This window comes from Pholis gunnellus, assembly GCF_910591455.1.
Source record: "Pholis gunnellus genome assembly, chromosome: 4".
Lineage (NCBI taxonomy): Eukaryota > Metazoa > Chordata > Actinopteri > Perciformes > Pholidae > Pholis > Pholis gunnellus.
In genome coordinates, this window is record NC_136530.1 from 6,662,259 (window position 1) to 6,687,490 (window position 25,232).

Sequence of the window (25,232 nt, forward strand, 5' to 3'; positions counted from 1 at the left end):
GCTTTAGCGCAGGTCCACGCTGCGTGATCACACTGATCAAATTATATCGTCCATTGATCGGCTTCGTTTCAAAACATGCCGGGACCCCAATACATTGGCATTTAATTAAATATATTTGAATGCAGCATATAACGCGCATCAGGCGTCTTACTAAACTTTTATAAGCTACAGCGATTTTTCAGCACGTGTAGCACTCTGCAGCAGCTGTAATGATTCCGGCCCGTTTAATGTGACATAGACTTAGGCTACTTGAGAAAACGAGGGATCTTAATGATCATACAGCAGAGGATTTGGATATCATTTTGTTGACATATTTCCAAACACTCCTCCTCAAAAAACGTGAATAAAAATGTGAAAATCTTCACACATTGAAGTATTTTGTTCAGCATTTGCTATTTGTTTAAGCTATCTATATTAATTCAACTGCATTAATTTGGAGTTATTATTTGAGTCATGGTTCATTACTTCTGACTGCAAAAAAAAACAACTACTTATCAAAACCATCATCTGGATATCATTGAAATGTTGGATTTAAAATGAGACTTGATTAAAATAAAGAATGGTCTGCCAAGTCTTACCAACGTTCATAATTACGCGTTAAAGTGTTCTTTCCTGTGGTAAACCCTGTGTCGAAAGAGCTGGTGTTTATCTACTGTATTAATGTGGGAAATGCTATTCTGCAGCGCCACTTAGTGGCCTTTCTGTGGAAGGGATAAATCCCAACTCGGGTCAGAGTTGACACTGTCAGCAACAACATAAACGGTTATTACTGTGCAAAAAAAAAAAGGAGGGTGAAACAAACTGTCAAGTGAAAGTTTAAAAACTGTTCTGTAAGAGGTGTGTTCCCCCAGTACAATGTGAAGTCTGGGCTGTTAAAGACGGGAATTACTGGATCTGATGGTGCCTTTGCATGCTGTTGGAAATTTGGATCCACGTGGATGAACATGGATGACCAAGGAGAAACAGAAGTTATATATATTGATGGATTTACGCAGTGGACATTTACCAGCTGAGACAGGGACACTGGTATTGTTTTCACTTTGAGTCCATGTGTGTGTGTGTGTCATCATGGCAGAATGTTGCCCTAAAGACAACTACTGTCGAAGGAACTAACCTAAGTAGCAGTTTGAATACTTCACCTGGTGTTTATATGTCTGTCTGTGGACAGGTTTTGTCACCACGGTAGTGTTGCAACCGTGCTGGATGGATGCAGTCAGAAAACTTCACAAATGTTACTTTAGAACAAAACCAAGGCAGAGGTCTAAGATGGATGGCTCATAGCTCTTTCTTTTAACTCGTTTTCATTCTGCTGTTAAAATACTAAAATGTTTTCTAAAACAATAAGCCAAAATCTGACTCTGGTAACATTTGAACTGGGTACTCATATAAACTCTGACATCAACTACAACTTTTGTGCTGTTGCATCTTAACCACCTGGTTGGTTTAACTGAGCATATGAACACAGCCACCAATCAAGAACAAGTGATGGTGAACTGATAGAAAAAGATAGATCAAGTTAAACAATGCCTGCAGGGAATACAATAAACTGGTGTTGTTAAACAGGCATTGTATTTGTTTGGAAAATCTCGAGATATAAACATGATCACTGCCACAAACCGGCCTGTAGTTTTAGCAAGTAACACCTTTTCCTTCAGCCTCCACACACCGTTACAAGCTATAGAGTTCGGTTTGAGTAGTTTTGCTTGTTTCGTCTTTCACATAGTCAAAAAGTAAAAGAAATGTATAGAATCCACATCTTTAAATTTCAAGTAATGTGCCTGATGTGTGTTTTCCGTTCCTTTTAAAATGTCCTGCATGTCACTTGAACTGTTGGGATGTATTTCTTTTGTACTAGTCACCTATCTGGATGGAACAAACTTGGGACAATTTAAGGAATATGGACAGATTGGGGGCCTTGGAGTCTTGGACCACTATGGATCCTCACTAGTTCCTCCCAATGAACCAATGGCAGCCTGGGGCAGTTATCTGCTAGCAAGAAAGGGAAGTGGGTAAAGTGAAGGAGCGAGGGATATAAAGTTAATCATTTAGTACAGCCGTTTTTATAGACTGTGTCCATTACGGATTAAGTGGTACTGCGATAAACCATTTAAAAAGTGTTTGCCAAATTCACTCTTTTGCTTTATTTTGGAAGATAACGTTACATGATGAATATGTGAACCAAGTGAGTTTCATGGTCTAGAATAGATGACCTGAGGGTCACTGGCTTTTATTTGAAAATAAAAATGATTCAGCAAGCAAGACACATCTATCACTGGCAATGACCACGGCGACGCAAGTGTGCCAGACCTAAATCACAAAATGTTTTGACATTTCTACATTCAAATTACCATAATTAATCACGAGTCGATGTGGCAGATTTCTGTTTTATTAGAAAGTACAGAAACGTTAACCTAATGCACTAGAAAGCAGCAGCCAAACATATTTCAGATGCTTGCGGACCATTGACATTAAAATACACTTACATTCACCATGTGTACAGCCAGTGTCACCCAGCGTTAAATGTGTATTTAAATTACATAGGTAAACAGTGGTTAAGCTAACACGTTAGCTCGATAGCTAACACAAGTGTGACACACGTGCGTGCTGAGTGACTCCCTCACACTCTGCTAGCTTCAGTGTCAGGCATAGTTTTGGGTAAAGTCTCATAGCTCAGCTAGAAGTTCATGTTCAGTTTGTTTTTACGGTATCTCTGCTTGTGAATATCTCCTGCAACCGAGTTATTACAACAGTTAACGCTAGCTAGTATTTTAGCTAGTAAGTAGGCTCCTCTGACTTTGTTTGTGTGTAGGAAACCCTATCTAACCCTTTGCCAAAGGACTTTTAATGGGGCACATTACTTCTCTTCTTCTGACAAAGCGTCCTAAAGGCAGATGTTTTGAAGTAGCATCGTTTCCAAGAGTACTGGGATTTGTTGTAAGACTGAAACATGATGTCTCTCCGGATAACAAAGGATCCGTTGTGTTTTAAGTGCTCCAAAAGTATTCGCCACTTGCGATCTAGAAAATCCGAGCTCTCGAAGAGGCCATGAAGGCAGCTGTTGTGACACGTGAGCCTAGTGGGCGGTGACCGACGTGTTTGAGTCTCAGATGTCAGTTTCTGCAGGAGACACTGTGGAAACAGGAGTTCGCCACAAAGGAAGCAAGCATGTCTTTGCAGAGACTGATGGTGCATTTGTCCACAGCATCCTTGTTTTGCGCCATGATAGGACTCAATGCCGCATTCTTTGTTCTGCGTTTTATCTCACCAAGTCTCACCAAGAAGATCATTCTCAAAATGGGTGAAAGGACCACGATGACCCAGAATCCCAACTTCAAGTATGAAGATTGGGGTCTGACATTTGGATCTGTTGATTTCGTGAAAGCCGCCAGCAGACACACGTGGATGTCTCTCGGACAAGATGCCTTTGTGGGGGGAGAAGCTCCGGACACATCTGTGGTCAACATGGAGGGAAAGAAAACAAGTATCTGCAAGTACTTGAAAGGTGCGTGACAAGATGTAGACTTTTGCATATTGATCAGGTTGTATCTCTCTGCTCCTAAATCTAAAGCTGTGTGTCCATTGCTGCAGACAACAGAGTGCTGGTGTTGAGTTTTGGAAGCTGCACCTGACCCCCGTTCATCTTCAAACTTGACGAGTTCAAGCAACTCGTCAGGGACTTCAGCGACGTGGCTGACTTTCTTGTGGTCTACATCGCCGAGGCGCATTCAACAGGTGAGTAAAAGTAGCCCAGTGTGCCAGGTGAAGGTGTCAGTATATCGCTTAGAGTTATTTGTTGTTGTTGGAGGAGACACTATGCATCCAAAATCTGAAAAGAGAAAGTGAGGCAAAATCGTATATATCAGCACTTTCCTGAGAGACTTGAAAGTGAACATTTAAAGTTTTGAAGGTGAATGCGTGCCTTGAAAGTACAGAATAATCTAATAATTAATGCCCCCTTAGAATGACTTCTTATCCTAATGGAATAATCCCTGCAATGGAGGATTTCTAAATGCAGCAATTTAAGATTTTAATTTCTAAATGATCACTTGATTCAATTTTCAGATTATAATAGAAAAGCTTTTGATTACATCATCACATTTAATATTGTACCAAAATAGTCAAATGTTGACTAAAAAATAAATAAAATAAGTTAACTTAAGGAACAGAAAAGTCCTTTTAAGTCCTTGAACTGTAGCTCTCGTGCATAGAAATGGGGCGGTAACCACAGCCTGGGCTACTTTCCCCTTAATAAAACTGAGTTACACTCTTGATGCTGTAATGCACTTATGCAACATCTGTCAAATGTATTATGTGTTCCACAACTTTTAATGTCCCGCTGCGTCCAGCGTCCAGTTCCAGTAAAAATCCTGTTCTTTATTTCTGTGTCAGATGGTTGGGCCTTCGCCAACAACGTTGACATCAACCAGCACCAGAGCCTGGAGGACAGGCTGTCTGCAGCACAGATCCTGGTTCAGAAGGAGCCCCTGTGTCCGGTGGTTGTGGACGACATGAGTGACGTGTCTGCCATAAAGTACGGCGCTCTGCCCGAGAGGCTTTACGTGCTGCAGGCTGGGAAAGTTGTCTACAAGGTGAGATCCGTGCGCCACTGTCACTCAAAGTCAATTTTAAGTGACCGTGATTGAAGGGTGAAGGGTAAACGTTTCTGTCGCGTGGTTAATGCAATGAATCACGTGATTGAAAGCAACACCAGCACTGTGGGTGTAGAGTTCCCTGACGCTATCTGCACTCGGGCTATCTGCAGTCACGCTATCGCATGAGAAGGAGCAGTGAAAGATTCAGACACAACACTAGAATTCTTGGCATGGAGCCAGGCCCGTGTTAGCAATTCCAGAAATGTGGAGTTACACGGTATTAACAAGGCGCAGACGTGTCTCTGATGTCTTCTGTGCGTATGTTCTTTGTCATTGTTAATGAAAGTGGTAACTAAATGGTGTCATTGTGTCATTGAGTCATTGACATTCCTCTCTCTCTTTGTGTCTCTAGGGGGGCGTGGGGCCTTGGGGTTACGATCCAATGGCGGTGCGTTCGTTCCTGGAGAAGATGAAATAAGAAGTCTTTTTTTTTTTTTTGTAGGTGTCTCTGTTTCAGCAGGGGATGAGGGTGTCCACATCATAATCAACATATATTCTCAAATCAACCAATACCATATTTTACATCAAGGTTCAAATCAATTAACTGCTGAATCTACATGTAGTTTCATACATTATAGCTGTAGAAATATTATTCAAATTTGCACTAATATTGCTTCCAGGCTCTCCTGTACTTTAGGGGGAGGGGGGGGGACGTGCTCCTACTGTCAATCTCTGAGTTTGAACTCTCCTCTCTGTGTTTCTTAGTGACGGCTGCAGATTAAACCGTTGGCCTCTGTAGCCAGATGAAGTGAAACGGAGAGAGACGGTCTGGCTCAAGAGTTTGTGTTTGAGACGTCGCATAATGTGCAGGAGATGTCCCCTAAATTGTCTTAAATTCTAAAGTTTAAAAGGCCGTAAGATTTTAAGTCAATGAAAGCACTCGTTTGCCACTTCTCTTGCAGGTTAATTCATGATTAAGCAAACTGTATTATTTACTAAGCGCTTCTATTGTCAATGAATGCTCCGAGGTAATTTCACAGGAGGGTGTTTTTTTTTTATATGATGGTTACAGTGCAAACCTCTGGTAACTGTAACCTGATGGATTACTTGAAAAACAGCCTACTCTGGTTTATGTAGGAGCATTTATGATGAGTCATGTAAAATTTGCATTACAGTACAATAAAGAACAACCTGGGAAGAAGACTCCTGCATCAACTTCTCAATTTATACGCGACATATGATTTGAATTGTCGTTTCCATGACCCTTCCTCCACTGGCTGACATAGCTGGATGGAAATAAACGGGCTAAAGTGATATCATCATTCAAATGAAAAGCAGCAGCCATTGTTTGAAACATGCATCATCGCCTCGGTGAGCCGCTGACTCATCCAATAAGATGGGCTGCAAAGCTCCAGAGGTGTTTTTATTTTTACATCATGTTTCTGTGGGGAGAACGGCCGAGGGCTTAAATGTTGACGCACACAGCAGTGTGACACCACACGGCAAGCTGGCCGTTGTTGACTGTCTTGTCTGGAAATGGTAAACGTCCTGCACTGTATGTGGGTCATGCCAAGTTCAACAAGTGAGCACACACAGCGGGTTGTGATGTGTGGCATTATGGCCCTGATGGGAGTTAATACCTAACCGTCTAGTCTTTGCAAATCTATCGATTTTGGCTTCCAGCGTGTCTAGTCTCACGACAAAACTTGCTGCCTCTCTTGCTTTAATTCTTCAATAGTGTTGTATAACACTAAGGAAACAGGGGTGCATTGCCTTTCAAGGTCTAGGTTATATTGATGTCTTTTAGGGGTGAAAGAGGAACTATTTTAATAATGGAAAATAATTATTTACCTCAAGGTGAAAATGATTAAACTCCCAACAGTATCATTATGAATAGTTTAATTGGCTTTCCTCTTGTTTTTATGGCTTTTGCCTCCACACAAATATTAAATTAAGAACCCACTCATGTACAGTATTTGGGTTGATTTTAATATCTTAAATATTTTTCAAAAATGCACGCAATAAAAAAGAGCTGCATCAGTGGTGATGTGTGCCTTGGTTTGTCCGATTAGTGTAAAAGTGAATGGAAAATTAAACCCTGTGAAGAAAAAAGTAATACCGTAATATGTAAATCACAAAAGACCAAGTGACAAAACAAACCACAGGATCATAGCTCGGGTTACAAAGCCACTACCGGGGTATGGTAATGAACAAAGCAGTTTTATTTTTTTGTCGCTACAGCTTTCATAACCTTAACTGCGTGGATCTAAAGTTGGAGAACGGGTTTGGCTCCTGCCCAGCCAGGCCACATCCTGTGGAGAGCAGGCGGCAGCAGCTCAGCTTCCTTTTGTTAGACAGGAACCACAACGCTGTCAGATCCTCCCAAACATGGGCTTTTGTTAGAATCCACGAGTGAATCTTTAAGTAAAACGCAAACCCAGCGCATACAGTGTATTTAGTTGCTTTTTCGGGAGAGAAAATATGTCGTTTCAGCCCAGAGGTGTCTGTAAAGCTGGTGGGTCCTCTGAACCCCACCAGAGGGCAATGTGAAGCCGTTTGTTACTCCAACAGGAGAGCAGCAGACACAAAAACATGGTTTTTCTTTTTGGCTCCCAGGCATTGTTGTGACCCATCCGGCTAAATGTGTTGGTCCACAAAGAAGTAGTAATAATTAAAGTATTAGCTTCCTTTAATGTAATTATCAATATTGGTTCAAGCTGGACATTTACTGTTTGTACCACCTTTACTGCTGATTTAAATATGATATTGAGATATTATCATGACCAACCAACTTTTACAAAGAGGCAACGGATGCATCATCTAAGAAAAGTGAAGGAGCTTTCATAGTACAGGGAAGCTTTTTTTAAAAGGGGTTTACAGATGCCAAGTGTTGCAAGAAGGGCTTTTTAGACTTCTTAAGAAAAACCCAAACCACAGACGAAAAAGGCAGCAAAAGAGAATAAGTTCCAAGGAACACAAATATTCACAACAATAGATCACGGAGTTTCCTTCTTGTCTTAGGGAACACACACACATATTGTGATTATAACTCAAGGTTCCGCTGTATCCCACGGCCTTCTCCAGCAGGTGGAGATGAATAGATCTTGACTAAACTAAAACACAGACGGCTTCTAAATGAATCTCCCTAAAGATCCACCGTGACCATTCACACTTTGATTACTTGGGACTGGATAGTGAGACACAACCTGGCAACCCAACTCAGCCAGGGCTGCTATGGCTAGGTGTTAAGTGGGTTGTTGGGTGACTCACCACTCACTTGTGCTTTAGACTACCCACCAGGTGGAAATGATGTAAAGGTGAGATTTCTCATACAGTGGTATTGCGCTCCTTTTAACCCTTTTACAGCTGTAAGCAGTTTGTATTCTGAGATTACATTCTTATTACACTAACTCTGTTTGACTTACTGAGGGATAAACCCCTTTCCTCACTGAGAGACGCCAGGGGCAAGAACATCTGGTTGAGTATGTTTGCATTCAGTATGTGGGTCAGATTTAGTTCTAAGTCTGGTTTGATTTAGAAAATGAATGACAGGAAGTTAAAAGGCCACCTTACGTAAAAAATAAAAAAAAAACCTCCACATGGCTTTGTCCTGTACCTTGAAGGAGCCCGACCCCAGTCTTAACCCTTTGATGCCATGCGTGCATCCAAACACTATACTTATACACAACAGTGTCCTGTGCCATCTTTCACAAGCACTTGTTTTCCAGTCAAGTTTACCATCAGCATTGAAAACAGTATTAATTAATAAGGGTTTCTATTGTCTATGAATGCGCCACGGTTTCACAATTTAACAGAATGATTACAGTAGAAACCTCTAGTAACTAATTGGATTAAAATGACATTATGTAGGAGCATTATTGTTTGTTCTTTTAACTAATTTGCTCATTTTTATTATTCTTGTCTTTTTATTATTGTCTTTTTGCCCTTGTTTAAATGTGTTGCATTTTTTTGTAACCGGCTTTGAGCTCTACTTTCCTGTCTAAAAAGTGCTCATTAAATGAAGCGTATTATTACTCAACTGAAAACACTGCGTCCCTCTTCCTGTCTCACGTCACGCCAGCAGCTCAGCCCGGCCCTGCAGAGCGTTTCCCTCACTCTCCAGGATTTCCTCCTGTTGGTCTGGTTGCTGCAGACTACAGCAAATATTGAATGGCGTTTCCTCTTGGGGGATTAAATGATTCAAATGACACAAATCGGAGATGTTTACGGGGGAATAGAACGGTGGAACTCATCACAACACAGACATCTAATACCTGTGATAAGGGCTCCACTGCAGCCACAGACAACCTGCACGCTACAGGCTGCAGTCAAAGGAGAAGAGATGTGACTGTAATGTCAGCTACTGGCTGCTGGACAATTATACTTTTACATCTGTATTTTCCCCACACAGTGAGCTATCCCTCCGGTGTCTATACAGCTTTGTGTGCATCATTTGAATGCGTTGTGTATGTGTAACTTAAGCGTTGATTGAAACGTTACCCGTCATGTCCACAGCTTCAGCAGCGTATTCTTGTTACTCCTAAAATCTAATGCGATATGAATCTACATTCAGGCACAATATAAAAAAAAACAACCAACACATGGAGTTAAGTTATTGTAAAATTATATTAACAAGCAATCTTTCCTCAATTTGAAATAAAAAAATATCAGCAAATAAAGGCAACATAGGACAGATGTATATAATGCGTAATGTTCACAGGAAAAAAAGAAATAAAAACTTCTCATCACATTTACAAGACTGCTGCTAAGTTTATAATGACGCCTACTAGAATCGGTTTAGAAAGCTTTGACTAACTGAATAACTGGGGCAATATATGTAGTCAAAGATCGTATCAAAATATAAAAAAAAAAATAAAAAAAAAAAAAAGAATGTGTGGGCGGGCGAGAGGACGACCAATGATACGGGAGGAGAAGTGTGAACAACCAATACGTATGAGGGCTCGCTCATTCATAGCCATCTCATCATAATCAACCATAACTGGAGAGAACACGGAAGGCTACGACGATGGAGCGCACAGAGTGTTAAGCACAGACAGGTAAAGAGATATACACCACATCTTAAAGCAGGTGTCCACGTATAGAGAAGAGCAGCACTAGGTAGTATGTTGTACACAGATTCTCAGCATTCATGCACTCACTTCTTAAGCCCAAGTCTGGCTTCCCTCGAACAGAACGCGACAGCAATCCAGCCGTTTAAACTAAAAAAAAAACTAAAAAAAACTGCCCGGGAGACTGGAACTGATCGAACGGGATCAATGCGACATTGTAAGAACCATCTGAGCACTTCCATACCGCGAAAGCCGTAATCTTTCAAGTCTTTCCCCCCTATACGAACCTCTTTAAATAGAAGGGTGGGCACTGGGTAGGATAGCACGTTATTCATAAAAGGTGGCCACAGAGTAAAAGGCAAATTCTTGAGTCCTATGTCAAACTGTGACACAGTACGCATGGCGAGAAGTAAAAGGACGAGACAAAGACGTTCCAAAGCTCACAATGCATATGCACACTCTCCAGTGTTTTAAGGGACAAAAAGCGGAGACATTTCCTGCACATCTTGCACCACAAAGCAATAATTAAAAAGTACAAGAGGTAAACTTCCAACCATTTTTTTTTTTTCTCTCTCTGCGCTCTAGGGTTGAGAGGGTTAGGGGGGAGGGGCTCTGCAAAGAACGTAAAAACGTGTCATGTATGCACTTCAGCAGCTGGTTTTGTCACACTTGGGGGGGGGGGGGGGGGGTCGTGATAAATGGAGAAATTGTCCTTCATTTTGAGCAAGGAGCAGTAGTCGCCAGCCATTTTGGATTTTTCTCTCTGCGATCAGCATTCTGGCGTTAGCGTGGAACCAAAATGGCGCCCGTCCCTGATTCGGTGCTGATGTGTTTGGCCGTGTCCTATCGTGAGTTCAGATCCTCGGAATGATGGCAAATAATGTTGGGTGGGGTGGAGGGGAGGTCACACACTCATGGTCATGGTTGGAGAGTACTGTGGAGGCACAGATAGAAGAAGAGAGGATTAAAAACACACACACACACTCACACACACCTTTTCCCTCCAAAGCTCTCCCTGGTCAGACGCCCGGCCAGCTCTTCACGCTGCTACTGTAGTCGGTGATGTTAATATGCCGTGACTGTGGCTGTTCTGTGTGGTCGCCAGCCCTCTGCCTCTGGCTTCAGCTCAGTACTATTAAAAGCCTCCACTGGTGGCAAGAAGGGAGGACTCACGTTCTCGCTCTGAAAAGAGTGGAGGAAGTTTCCACTCAGCTCCCCGTCATCCCTCGGGGTCCCGGGAGGATTGCTAATGCCACTTAAATTGTTTGGAGAATTCTGGAAACAAAAGAGTTCACAACATTTAAAAAAATAGAATGGCATGATTAAGCTCTAAATGCAAGAAGTCTCTGCGTGGTTACAATATTTACCTTGTTCATTCCATCCAAATCACCGGAGCCTGAGAATGAAACAATACGAAGAACAATGTTTGTATTCTATAACCATAAAGAAAAGGAGACAAACTACATTCTCAAACACAGAACATCTCTGTGTTGTGGTTCTAAGTGTATTTTTTTTCTTGTCAGCCGCGTTACCTAGTGACCCGTTCATGTGGTGCGGCTCCATCCCAGCCATGGCTCCCAGGGGTCCGTCAGAGCCGGGGCCCATCGGGAACTAGAGGGGAAAGAGGACAGCATGGACTCACTAACAACGTCTCCACAACACCCAACCAGGTCCAAATGAAAAGAGACGTAAAAAAAATAACTTATTTCTGCTTCTGTGAACTTCAGTCTCTATTTCAACTGAACATTCCTTGTTTGGATCATTTCTGATCTAAAAAGGAGACTGAAACTGAAGGCTACAGTATCAAATGACACACAGATGGAAACACTATAACAAGTGCATTTGTTTTGTCCATAAAAATAGTTTCCATACATTCCTGGGTGGATAGCGCAACTCCAGTGTGCTTTAGTAAGGTGCGTTAGTGAAGGCCAGCTCTGTTTATGTGTTATCAAGGAAGTGGAATTTACTTAAGAAACCATTTAATAAACCATAAAAATAAAGTTTAAATAAGTTAAAAAAAAAAAAAAAAGAGGATGTCCAGTGTTTCCCAGTAGTTTCTTTCCCTTCAGCAGTATGCAGGGGCTCAGGTTGATGCGTGTATTGAAAGCTGCTAGATCTAACATCCTACATAACTGTGGGAAAGATACAAGACTAGATCATATAATGCAATATGCTGATGTAGAACATCACCGAGTGAACCAGGTTCAGCAACTCATCGTCCATTAGAAGAATATCAGTAATTTAGCATGAAAAAACAAAGACTGTCTGTGAGCCCTTTTGTACTTCAGAGTGATGACATAAATGTAGTTTGTGTACTATTGTGTGTAGTACTATTGTCACAGCAACATGGCTGTAGAGACCAGATCAATCACGAGATAAAGGAGTGTGTTGAGATGGTAGAGAGGTCAGGTGTTATAGTACAAGCTTCTCCGAAGGACCAGTGGAGCTCACAACACACGTGTACCTCAGACACTTAAATGTTGTCCTCTGTGTTGTACCACTTGTTTACTGAGTGATCCCCCCCCCCCCCCCCCCCCCCCCCCCCCCCCATTACATTCACAGGCCTGGCCCTGATGTTTTGTGTTGTTAAAACAGATCGCTTGATACAGGGTGGGTGGTGGGCTTGGTGCAGAAGGGAGGAGTAGAAGCAATTCAGTAGTTAGTGGGATGCAACAATGATTTTCTAGAAAGACATGTCTTTCAATTTAAGCTGATTGTACTTCTACTACCAACTCCACACTTGAACGATGGAACAGAACTTACATTATTTCGGTTGCCGGGTCCAGTGTTGATCATGGTGTACAAATTGTCACCAGAGTTGTTTGAGTCTGTAAAAAGGTGCAATCATACATATTAGTGGTACTGGATAGTTCATGAAAAAGGGGAGTGAGTAACAGCTGAGGCCAACGAAGCACTAACCTGCAGGGCTGGGCATGATGGGAGTTCCTGGGGGCCCCCCACCTCCAGATGCACCCTACGGAGAATAGGTCAAAAGATAGAAACGAAGAAAAGAAAGAACATTTACATGTAAAAACATTTTAAATGATGTTTTCATATAGTACTTGTAAGTTAAGATGGCAGGATGTGTTCTCACCCCGTATGCACCAGGAGAGGGTGATGAGTAAGGCATCTGAAACCAAAAACACAAACGTTACAGACCAGAAATGGGAGAGTGCAAACCCTTTCGATACCTCAAAATGTCATCATTCATCATTTGATCGTCCTAATACCATTACGGCGGTCTGTCCAACTGTCTGTGGAAACCGTGACACATAATACTACAGTTACATCCCAGTCTGGAACCGTGGAGCACATTACAGCTCTGCAGCTATGAGAGGAAATCTGACTGCAATCTGAACCAGCATTGTTCTGGGTGGATGTGTGTGTGTGTGTGTGCATTGGTACTCACAGAGTTGGCGTTGTTGGGATTGGGCCATGGCCGACCAGTCCCTGGGCCCCTAGATGGTAAATGAATAAATATATTTTAGATATTTAATGCATTAAGGTTAAAGGACATGTGAAAGAATAGATTTACACTTTTAAAAAGACTCACATGTTCACTCCTGGCATACCGGGGCCCATGGTGTTGTGTGGAGGCCTCATCCCGCCACCAAAGTTCTGAGAGACAAACAAAAAAAAGATTTTAAAACAGAGAAGTATGAGAAGAAAATCCATGCAAACCACTGATACCATCAAAATAACTTTGGTTGCTTACAAAAACTTACAAATGAGTCTACAAACCAGTCTGGTAAAGACTACTGACTGGGGTCATCAAGGCAGTGGTGATATTATTCTATGTTAAGTACAACAGCCTACCTGAGGGCCGGGCCCCATAGGCCCCATGCCTCGAGGGCCGCTCATTCTCTGCATTGGCCCCAAGTTAGGATGGCCTGGAGGGAAAAAGGAAATTTATATGAAGCAATAAGCCAGGAAATAAATTCTCTACTGCAGGTGCAGTAAGTAGATTAAGTGAATGAGAAAACTAATAACTATTTTTATAGCACTTTTCTAGACAATATTACAAAGTGATTCATAACGTACCTGAGAATAAAACAAAAACATAAATAACCATACACAACAGAGCTACAATGATACAAACACACAAGAATCAAACAACAACAGAAGGCATCCAAAAGGCTTTCTTGTAAAAAAAATAATAAAAGCAATAATTTAAAAGCCAGTAATGTGCTGGCAAGTCTAATCTCCTCAGGAAGATAATTCCTGAGCCGAGAGGCTCTGATGGCAAAAGCCCGATCACCTTAGTCGCCAACCTTCAGGGACAAATAGAGACGGGAGGCTTGAGGATCTGAAGTTAGGACTAGGAGCCTAGTGGGTCAAGAGCTCAGTAATATAACTGGGGGCCGGACCAAACTGAACCGTAAGGGTTGTTAAAACAACCTTAAAATCCATCTGAATTTAACAGGCAACCAATGAAGGGAGGCAAGCATTGGGGTGATATGGGATCTACGTTTTTGGTCTTAGTTGAAATGCGAAACACAGTACTGAGTTGCACCTTGTGGCCGTGTTGGGTCCATGTTGGGCAGCATGGGATGAGGACCTGGTCCTCCGCCTGGTGGCTGCCGGGGATGAAAAAACACAAAGTCAATGACACTTTTAAATATGTGTTGTGTATTCTGCATCCATGGTGTGTGTGTGTGTGTGTGTGTGTGTGTGTGTGTGTGTGTGTGTGTGTGTGTGTGTGTGTGTGTGTGTGTGTGTGTGTGTGTGTGTGTGTGTGTGTGTGTGTGTGTGTGTGTGTGTGTGTGTGTGTGTGTGTGTGTGAGAGAAAGCTCTACCTGGTTGGACATCCTGATGGGGGGACCTCTTGGGCCTCCAGCGAAGCGAGGCGACATGAAGGACTACAACAGAAACAACAATGCTCCTTGAGATTTAAATAAAGAAAAATCATTTCTCTGTGTGTGTGCGTGTGTGAATATTGAAAAGCAGCATAAAGCATTAAGCTGAGACGGATGCCAAAGCATGAAGCATCAGCACTGAGAACCCGTGTTCCCAAATGACCACAGACAGAAAAAAAAGAGAGAGAAAGAGGGAGAGGGAGTGTTACCTGACTGTGAGGTCCCATCATACTGTTAGGGGGAGGAGCCTGAGGGTGAGGAGAGCCCTGGGGACCAGCAGGACCCTGTGTGGCGTTGCACAAATTAAGAGAGGCAAGAAGGAAGACAAGAGGAGGGAGGATGAGATGAAGAGAGAAAGAGAAGTGACAGAAGAGGGGCAGAGAGAGGAGCAGGGTTACCGCGGGCAGTGGACAGTTGGAGCGCAAGAACCAAAGTGTGGGGCAAAAAAAATGTACAGAAATAAGATTCCATGTACCACACACACACACACACACACACACACACACACAGTAAAAAGAGAGACTGAGCAGAGCAAGCAAATGGTTTCGCCTTGAATGAGGGAAAAGAGACAGCGAGATGGATTGGATGTGCGCTCTTTTGCCCGTCAGTCAAGTCATCAAGAAGCCTGCTGCATGCAGCATGTCATCAGTGCTAATTTCCCTGAATTAACAGTGTCAATTAAGCTCTATGCAATTAGCTCTATAACAACACAAAACACCGGCACTGTGTCGCTAATGTTGCTGATCTCTGAGAGAGAGAGAGGGAGAGACAGCGAGCGAGAGACAGAGAATTGAGCCCCCTCCAGAGGATTCTGATATGGAAAGTATGAGTGTGTGTGTGCGTTCATGTATCAATGTCAAAAACGTCTTTCCTGATATTAACGTGATCACATAATTGAGTCACGTCTTTGTGCCTTCTAGTACATAATAAGCTGGTGGATATCAGAGTTTGAGGCAGAGCAACATTGAAATTTCATGTCACCTCTTAGAGCCGACTCCATACAGTTGCCTGCCAACAGTTAATCCTCATAAGATATTGATTTTTCAGGGAGGTGCTGCACCTTTCGATTTCTCCATTAGGGAAAATGGCCAGGCCACGCCTGCCCGTTTACTGCGCCGGAGGAGTGCCAGGCAGACAGGACGTTTATGATGTTTACTACAAGTTCAGTGAGCACAGTGGGGTAAAACAAAAAGACCAAAAGCGGCGTAGACGCACCGATGTGGAGACCTACAGCTTCATGAGACACACAAAAACCCCTGACAGCAGTTTACAAAGCGGGCGCCCTGCAGACGTGCAGCCAGGAAAACGATCAGTTCATTAAAATGATTTGTCCGTCCACGGGATTCCAATTTATGACAATTTCGCAGTCGATTTAGGGGCGTTCCTAACGGTGACAGACGGTACCAGGGTGGTAAATACGCTGACCTGGAAAAAGCCGGGTGGCATGGGTCCTCCTGGCATGCCCTCAACAGGGGGCATCCCTCCCATCACAGGACTGGGGGCTGCTGCTGCACTCTAAGAAAAGAAAAAGGAAGATAGAAAATATTGTCAGTACACGCATTGGATCTTGAAATGTTATTGCTGGAAATCTATTTAATCCCTTCATGACCGAGGTTCTTGGCACATCTGAGAAATAGTTAGAAAATATTCTAAAAAAGGTCCCGTTCACACACACACACACACATCACTGAAATGTTCATTCCTACTCGGGGGTCATGTGCCGGTGGGAGCAGAGGATCGCTGTTCAGGGAAATCTGTAACGCCACTTTCCCATCTGTAGAAGTGCTGGTGCAGCTGTGTTGTGAATGAGAGTAGCAACATTGCACTTAAAACGGTCACGTCCGTCTGACTCACACGGGACGACCAAACCGATCACAAGACTGCTGATGACCTATTTAAGTCCACAACTGATTTTAGAGTTGGATGTCAGTGCTTTCCTGTGAAGTCCCTGAGGGTTTAGGACTGTCCCGCTGTCAAATCATCGAGTGTCTGAGGAATCACTCGCAGACATTTTGAGTCCTTTATGAACCCTTTCCGTAAGTCAGCATAGGATGCAGACTTTGCCCAAGGGAATTACCCACAATTCATTGCAATGGGGCGTAACCAGTGGAAGCATGGCGACGTAAAAAAAAAGGTAAACAAAGCGGACGACCCAGGTGTGTTCAGCCGGGAATATTACATTTACTCAGAAACATTAAGGGTTAAAGATGGAACAAAAAATAAAATATGAAATCAGAGAATATTTATTTATTAGTCAAATATTAGATTTTTATCATTGAAGCGGAGTAAATATATTATCTCTCACACTCAACCATCTAACAGGCGACGTCGGTAAATCCTTCAGGGTTCAGGGTTTGAGGCTTTAGGGGGGACATTGGGATTGGGCCTTACATTTAGCCTTGCCCCTTCATCTTCTTCTGTTCACTTTTATGGCGGTTAACATCCATAAGTAATGCATCACCGCCATCTGCTGGACTCCCCCCTCCCCCCCCCCAATCTATTCCGGCACTACCATGTGTGTGTGAAAGGGCGCAAGACGGAAACGAGGTTCGGTTCAATAAGTTTGGCCGTCAATCTGAAAAGGGTTGTTGTGCGTTATTTGATCCTTGTCCAGACTTGGGAATTAAGATTACATGTTATTTTTTGTTTAAACATAATTGAACGCACTGTGAACGACTCAAAAAAAAGAGAAAGAAACGGATTCAACATGGATCCTGTAGCCCCGCATCATTTGTGGGTCGACTGTATGGAAGCGGTGTTAATGGGTCATTGAGGCCTTTGTACTCGGTTGATCCAGGATATCAGTGGGATTCAATGAGTCAGTGGCTCCAAAGTGCTGCTACACAGCAGGGGGCTCGCTGGGCCGATATCCTGCTCAAACCGCAGCCTCTAATTCGCTAATGTGCCATTTGCTTCGGTCACACGCTGCTAATTGACTGAGCTGTTCTTCCCTCGTAGCCGAGGCAATCCGAGACGGGCTAATGTCTCCAGGCTGTGTGGGCTTAGCTTCCAAAGATGCGCTTAAGAAGGAGAGAAGCTTCACCAGTCTCATTTCTTAATGCGTAGCTCACTCTTGATTTAGTGTAGGTGTACACAAACAAGCAATGAGCATTACAACGATGGATGTAGCAGCACACACGCACACGCACACATCACTGGTCAATAGCCAACATACTCCCTGGTATTGACTGCTCCTTCCCTAATTATATCTGCTCAGGCGGCCACTGCAGGGCCACTGTGAAATACCTCAGCAGGGAGAGAAGTGAGGCCACAGAGAGAAGTCACATCTCATCAGCTCACCACCACCACAGGGACACGGACACAGCCCGTCAACACGGTTCATTTACTGAAATATACTCTTATAACCGTGTGGGAGAAGACATCTCCTGGAGATTTATAGTTGATCTGCAGACTCATTTAGCTAAATCTGTGTATGAAAACATTTGAATTAAGATTCAAAGTTTAACTTAATTTTCACAGATACAAAAGTCATGACAAAAACCTTTAAAATAACTCAAATACCTAGAAAACCACAACACTTCCCACCAAGGTGTGAGCAGCGTGTGTATGTTTGGTGACCTGGATGGTTTGTGATGCTTTTTTTTTAACCAAAGACACAAGAAACAGTGCTACCTCAGAGAGTTTGTACTTTTTAAAGATTTAAATTTGACACCTCAACAGTCCACTACAGACGTGTATGTTTGGTGTATCTGCAGGTTACACTTGTAACTGTAATTGATAAAACAAACTGTATTTCAGATAAAAGATGCAAACACACATAGATGCACATGGAACACATGTATTCAAATAAATGTGCATACATACACATGTATGTATTATCTTAAGGCCAAATGATGCAACAGATTTGTCAAAATGTGCAGCTTTCATTATGATTTACTGCTACAACAATTGTATCCTTTCCCACATGATCCGATCTGGACATATTTATTCTCTAGAGTTCTTATCTATGCCTGACATGAAGGTACATTCACGTCGATCACATGACTAGTGGCCATAGACTGTTTATAAGAAGTCACCGTGACATCACCCATTGGTTTTTGGACTACGGTTTTGGAGCCTGAGTTTGGCATATTGACAGTTTTACCTCATCACAGTTTTTCCCTCCTCAATGCACCTTGGAGGGAGGTTTAGTTGTGAAGGAAATATCTACTCCGTTTTTAATATACAGTAAATATTTATAGTATCTCAGTCATCCACTAAATCATCTGACCAAGATATTCAAAAGCATTTCCACCCTCTGAACATCAAATTATCATTAAATATATATATGTTTGCATTTAATCTGATGTCAAAGTCAGCACCATATTCAAAGTATACACTTAACAACTGTTAAGACCAGCAGTGCATGATGTAAAATATTACCAAATCACCTGCTTACGTAAAACATGACCTATTTTGCAAGAATTGAACTGCCAAGACAAGTCATCCACATGAAAGACAAACAAGACTGCCCGACTCCGTTACCGACTTGGAAGCGTTCACCCAGCAATTACTGCGTCTATCCTGCATGGCCCGACAGGTTCACCAACACAAAGGGCTCTCTGTAAATACTACGCTAGCTTTACGAGGACGTTTCTTCACGATTCATTAAATCAAAACGGTAGCAAAGGCATCTTAGACGCACATGAAGTGTAATTATTACTATGATAGCTGGAAATTATCTATTTAACAGCAGTGATGGGCATACTTGCACGCTTTGAAGTCAAATGAAAGTACCGTTTGTGAGGATAACCAATCAGAACTCTGCGGAACACGTTGGGCGGGATACCAGCTAGAGCTAAAGGCTCATTGTTATCACTAATTTATACGACTCCATATGCTTCATGGTTCCTGACAGGAACAGCACTGAGATCATACAGTCAGGGACAATGCAGCAAGACCAGATGGTAAATATTATGAATCAAACAATGACCTGGTGATAATACAAACAGAAGAGGGCATGAAGAAAACCGAGGAAAGACACAGAGTTAGGACAAATATTCTCCAAAACTTAAATATTAGAAATTGAAGAGTCTTTCACTGGTTATTACCAATTTACATGCAAACCGACTACTTGTGTAGATGGCTATCAATAATATAAAATAGATTAAGCAGTAAATAATGCACATACATATAGAAAACAATGCGAAACGGCTCCTCACAACCATGCCAGCATAATCCTGAAGGGATTTGATCCATGTTTTAAGTATAGAAGGGTGTGTATCCTCTATATTAGGGGCCTGTAACTAACCTTCACCGTTCTATGTTCCAAGTAAAATCTCCGTGACATTAAGCGGTGTTATTATTCTCAGTGAATGCATTAATTGCAGCTCATCTCTAAAGATATTCATCCTCCTTCTGATTGCATTTGAATAGCCTATAAATTGCCACTCCTCCGGGAGATCGGTAGTAAATTCTTCATCTGAGGGAAAGTGTGCCACGTTCAACCAAAGAAAACATTCCCGCTGCAACGGGAGGAAGGAGTTCATTATAGATAACGGTTGATCTACGGCGTCTACCGTTTCATAGCAGAGTGGTATATGGTCATAGAGCCAAAGTGTCTGCTCCCTTTACGGCGAAACGGCGACTTGTTTCGTTCGACTTCCCCTTAAGTAGCCCGTTCCTGGAATGAGGCCTTCAAAGAAAACGTAGTGAAACAAAGCTGTATTTAAGGTAATGAGTCATAAAACAATGTAAACATAGAAACCGAAAAGCAACGTACACTGTTATGTTAACCCTTCATCGTGTCTAACTAAAGCCCACAGCTGTGCTATGCTTGACTCTCTTGAACAGCCTGATGCTGCTTTTCCTTTTCGGAGCGAGCCCCGTCTGTCCGCTGACGATCTGCTACAGGAAAGGGGCAGATGTCTCAGCCCTGCCCCGGGCTATGAGGCTCTTGTCTGGGGGCCTTCCATACGACTTCCCAGGGGACCTCTTTTAAAAAAAGGCAGACTACTACACCCCCCCCCCCCCCCCCCCAACATCAGCGTGTACATGTGTGTGTAGTTCACGAGCACACAAGCAATCCCAGCCAAACAAATTTCCCCTTGAATTCTCGAATCACTTGAAGGAGGTTACAAAAGGCCAGAGCGATGGCGGATGTGCTTGTGCGCGCTTTACAAAAACAAAAGAGAGAGAGAGAGAGAGAGGGGGGGGGGATACAGAGGGGGAGAGAAAGAAAGAAAGGAAAGGGAGCACAGGGTGAGGATGACCGAGAGGTTGACTGAGGCAACCATGAAAAACACTATGGTATACTCAGAGAGACAAGAAGAAAACGTTAAGATGTAAAAAAAATGATTTGGGTTCTCGGTGCACCCAAATGTCGCCTCCTGACCTCGCGGGCTCTTAACAGCCTCACTTCTTCCACTGGAACCGACGCTCAGAAGAGACCAGCCCCTATGTTTAGCTTGTAAATGTTTAACCATCAATCAACACCATAAACCCCTCTCTGAATCCTGACTGGACGCTCGCTCTTTGGTTACTCTGAGCAGGTTTCCTTCCACTTCTCATCTCTCTCTCCCTCTTTTCATTCCCTCAGCTCCTCCGTGGAGGTGGATGCTGGGCATATGCCACGGTGCCACTCCCCTTTTCCTCCCCCCCCCCCCCCCCAATCTGCCCCTCAGCTCCGTGACAGCCATCAATCAGCCCGGGGGCCCCTCTGGGAGCGTCCGTCAGGCCCCTGTGTGAATACGCCGGGGGTTTTACGAGCCCCGCCGGCTAAAAAGAGCAGCCGTCACCTCCCCCACACCTAGACAAAGACACAGGGTCCAACAACTAGTGCTGTCCACACACACACACACACACACACACACACACACACTTGCCTGACTCCCAACATCCACACATGAACACGAGAAGAACGAACATCAGAGCGAAGGGCAACCACAAGATGTCGGGGAGAGCCGACCGCACACAAAACTCCCAGAGCGCACTGCTCCAGACTGACGATCCACTGCTCCCTCTCATTTGCTTAATGTTTTCCATGTTATGAAAATTGTCTCCGTGGAACCACAAACTGCAATCCTGACATCCTATTATGTGCTGTTGGAAATCTGTTTTTTTTTCTTTTTCGAAAACCGGCCTGAGGAGAAACTGAAAAAATAATATAAGAAGAATCAGATCGGTTGTTAATATTATTATACATTTATCTTCCCCCCCAAAAAAAGATGCAGCGGTTCTGAAATTTAAGATTTCAAGCCAGGAAGATGTTGCAATCGATTACAGTGAAGTGGGCTTTGTGAAGGCTGGTTTCAATACGAAACGTATCTGTACGTGTTAGAATAATAAGGAATGTGGTTATTATAAACGCCGTAGCCTCTCTCTGCTCACAGGTCACCTGCCAGATCAGGAGGCCTGTTACCCTGACAACCCTATCTGGCAGAGCAGGACCAACATCTCCGCTTTAACCCCTTCCTGTCTTCATACATCACCGACCCCACCTACTAACTGTGTCTCGTTCATCCGGAGAGGACTCCTTAACCCCTGATGTCTCTCCTTGGCCGTGCTGATACAGCACTTTTTTTTTTAATCTAATTTACGTCAGCTACATGATGAAACACAAGGAACAGCAGCAGCAGCCACCAACCAGCAGTTCCCACCGTCTCTGATCCTAATGAGGCCTTTTTTTTTTTTTTTTTTTTTTAAATGCTGACTCAAAGCTGGAAACAATGCGGCACTTTCTCTAAAACGGCATAATTATCAAGATGCAAAAACACCCATGCAAATATCATAAGCGGAGCAATGAGCTACCGAGTGATGGACTGCCTTTACAGTTCTCCAGGTATAAATTCTGTACGTTTTATTCTCCCTGCAGATAATATGTTGCATACGTACCTAAAGCTACCACACATCAGGGTTCCTATTCATTTCCAGTGACGATCTAGCTGGTACGACAGTCAGGAATTATGCCGTTCACTGACAAATCCCTGTTTTCTTATGAATTATAATAACCATTCCTGCCTGAACACCAATAACTGAAAAGTCTGAGCACCAAAAACACAAACAATAGCCTAAAATGTTGCCTACTGCCGCTGACTCTTACTACAGCATACTTTACTATTAAATGGAGTCTTATCACATCCACTGTGAGCTAATGCTTCAAAACCTAAACCTTTCATGTTATGCTCCATTTTTTAGCTGAACAATTCAGCATTGCTGTTGAGACAATGCTAGCAAAGTAGAAATAAAGTACCGGTAGCCAGTATTGCACTCATATACGATTGGGTTCCCGCTCTTTGTTTTGACCCCGGCTTCCCATTCAGTATTAACGAACTCTCTCAACAACGCCGCATCTGAAACCATTGCTACATGCTAACTAATTTAACAGTTTAAAAACAAGGTGGGAAGACAGCGACGTTATGTAAGGTCCTGGATGTGCAACCATGTGACGTCACAGCGTTTCTACAACAAAACCCAGCGGAGCCTATTCAAAACACTCTCCTCCATAAACTACCATTTGAACGTTAATATGATCCAGAACATAACGTAGCCCTTTCAGATGGCAATGTTTTCCGCTTTTGTTTGAGCCCTGATTTATTCTCAGGTAAAGATTTTCCAGGACATTCGTGTTTTCAATGACTGGAAAATTTGTCAACTGGGTTCCCCCCCTCCCCCCCCCCCCCCGACGGCGCATGGGAACCCTGTGTGTGTACAGAGCTCTCAGAAGTTACGCAGAACACACAGAAATGTCTCTCTGGTCTTCACAGCTGAGGCAGGGAGCTTGAGCGCGGCGTGGATAAGAAGCTCGACAGGTCTGCCTCAGGACATGCTGACATAAGCATTGTTTTCCCAGAAGCCTATAAAAGCTCACTGTTGGACGAATCGTTCGACCCACCGACAGGGCAAGATGACCGGTCGTAAATTCAGGAGAAGACAAAAAAAGAAGATACTCTCCCAAATTAAATTAGGTAGTTAAATACAGCTACAATAAGGTGCAGTGGGCACACGACCTTTGGGTGAATCATAATCATTCTTCGAGCTAAAAAGGAATCACAATAACCTGAAGAAGTATCACTCTTGAAGGGGAATATGGGAGATTTGGTGTTGACAAAGATTGTGAGCACTTTGCTCCGATAGCTCCGACTCATAACCCAGGTAGGTACATTATTTACACCACTTCTTAGCCTTGAGAGCAGACTTGTTGTCTTCTTTATCAGAAGACGGGGGCAGCGTGTGCAACAGTTCCCGTGTAAGAACTACTCACGTAATCATGGAAGGCTTTCGCTTCGCTGGAGTGGTCACATGTCTCCCTCCTCTCCGGCGCAGCACAATACAAGTCCCAGAATACACTGTGGACGAGACGGGTCGTGAAGCAAACAAAAAAACAAAAACACACAAAACAACCTCAGGACGTGTTAACAGGGAGACGGGAATATTATCACTCACCACCACCAGGAATGTAGGAATCCAGGGGGTTCTCCGAGTGTTATGTTTTTCTCCCATCGGATCTAGCACAAGGGGGATTTCAATCATTATCCATGTGTGTCAATTCATTTTAATATATTGTGCAAAACATTTATGTAAATGTGTTTACAAATATATATATATTTAAAAAAAGGACATTATAGTTGAACTTTCCCCAAAAATGTCACATACCTCTGATAAAAAGGTCTGTGCAGACTTCTGTGCTCCTATGTGCAACAAATACTCGTAGACGTACAAAGCCAACCTGTGTGGGGGAAGGAAAAAAAAATAATGTTGGGTTTCATTTAACAAAATATCATCAACTGGCAAAAAAAATAAACGTCAAAACAGGAGATTCAATCTTCGTCAACGGCCACAGAGAGTGACTAGAGTCGGGCACAGGCCCTCTGAACAATGGCTGCCAAATAGCCTATGCCCAAAAAAAATGTAAATGGGGGGACTGTGTAACCAAGCCGAAACCTGGGGACGACTCACTACAAAGAGAAGGTTAAAAGAAAGTACTAAAGCAAGCAGTGTAATTTAACATCGTGTTGTGAAACATTAAAAAAAAAAACACACACACACCACCAGCCTGCGGTGTATTAGCTAAGGTACAATATCCTGGGGCTGATGGGAAATAAAACGGAGCCTATCCGAAGCGCAACAGAGAAAACAATGTACTGTGTAGCGAGACGATGTTATTGTTTTCTAGCGACTGAATAACCGCTAAAAAAATTATGAGACAACAGACCCAGTTATAACACAACCAAACGGAACTCGGAATCGTTAAGTAGAGGTGTGAAAAGAGAGACATTAATACAAAAAGAGAGCTCAGAGGAGGAATGGCGAGCAGACAAGGCGGTTCATTCAATTCAATTCTCGGTTAGGAGGAAATCGCCTCTTTGCTAGTCCGTCCAGCGAACAACAGAGAGCAACTTACGAGGCACAAAACACACAATATTAAACATTTCCGAGCTTACTTTTCTCTTGCTTGGCCGTCCGACGGCACCGGGGTGCCTTTGCCTTTGGGGAACATTGTTTTGTGTGGGAGGACGACCGCCTTCTCTGTCTTTTTTTGTCGCTATTTCATCTGTCAGATCATCGCGGCCGCGACCCTCTCACACTCCAACCGCACTCCTCCTCAAACCCGACGACTCAACCGAGCCTGGTCCGTGTGGGGGAAGAGGCGGGGCCAGCGCTTGACTGACGTAGCCAACAGCCAATGAGAGCGCGGTCTCTTCTTAAGGTCTGCCTCGACGTGCTTTCAATTTGCTGTTTCGACGTTGATGTCGAGCTTTTACAGTTTTATGATA

The 25,232-nt window shown here is 43.2% G+C and overlaps 2 protein-coding genes across 3 annotated transcripts; one reads left to right on the forward strand and one right to left on the reverse strand.

Moving 5' to 3' along the window:
- The first annotated feature begins 3,129 nt into the window (after positions 1-3,129).
- On the forward strand, positions 3,130-5,785 carry dio1 (iodothyronine deiodinase 1). The gene is made up of 4 exons (XM_079158483.1): positions 3,130-3,502; positions 3,589-3,732; positions 4,390-4,589; positions 5,005-5,785. The coding sequence occupies exons 1-4, from the start codon at positions 3,166-3,168 to the stop codon at positions 5,068-5,070; spliced, it is 747 nt and encodes a 248-aa protein (XP_079014609.1). The 5' UTR covers positions 3,130-3,165; the 3' UTR covers positions 5,071-5,785.
- Positions 5,786-9,447: 3,662 nt separating this feature from the next.
- ssbp3b (single stranded DNA binding protein 3b) lies at positions 9,448-25,054 on the reverse strand. Of its 2 annotated transcripts, XM_079158506.1 has the most exons (18): positions 24,900-25,054; positions 24,112-24,184; positions 23,902-23,963; positions 23,720-23,804; positions 15,943-16,032; positions 14,727-14,801; positions 14,458-14,520; positions 14,175-14,238; positions 13,478-13,551; positions 13,215-13,279; positions 13,071-13,119; positions 12,756-12,791; positions 12,581-12,635; positions 12,425-12,489; positions 11,194-11,272; positions 11,029-11,057; positions 10,835-10,936; positions 9,448-10,595 (listed from the first exon to the last, which is right to left on the reverse strand). In XM_079158506.1, exons 1-18 carry the CDS (start codon positions 24,953-24,955, stop codon positions 10,566-10,568), a joined length of 1,152 nt encoding a protein of 383 aa, XP_079014632.1. In that variant the 5' UTR covers positions 24,956-25,054; the 3' UTR covers positions 9,448-10,565. The 2 variants fall into 2 exon arrangements, with proteins under 2 accessions (XP_079014632.1, XP_079014631.1); XM_079158505.1 differs by lacking the exon at positions 14,727-14,801.
- Between the last annotated feature and the right edge of the window lie 178 nt (positions 25,055-25,232).

Coding starts and splice junctions, on each gene's coding strand:
- ssbp3b (XM_079158506.1), bottom strand. CDS start 24,955: ATGTTCCCCAAAGGCAAAGGCACCCCGGTGCCGTCGGACGGCCAAGCA. Junction 23,964..24,111: donor CACAGACCTTTTTATCAGAG/GTATGTGACATT, acceptor CCCTTGTGCTAG/ATCCGATGGGAGAAAAACAT. Junction 10,596..10,834: donor ACTCTTTTCAGAGCGAGAAC/GTGAGTCCTCCC, acceptor GTGCCTCCACAG/TACTCTCCAACCATGACCAT.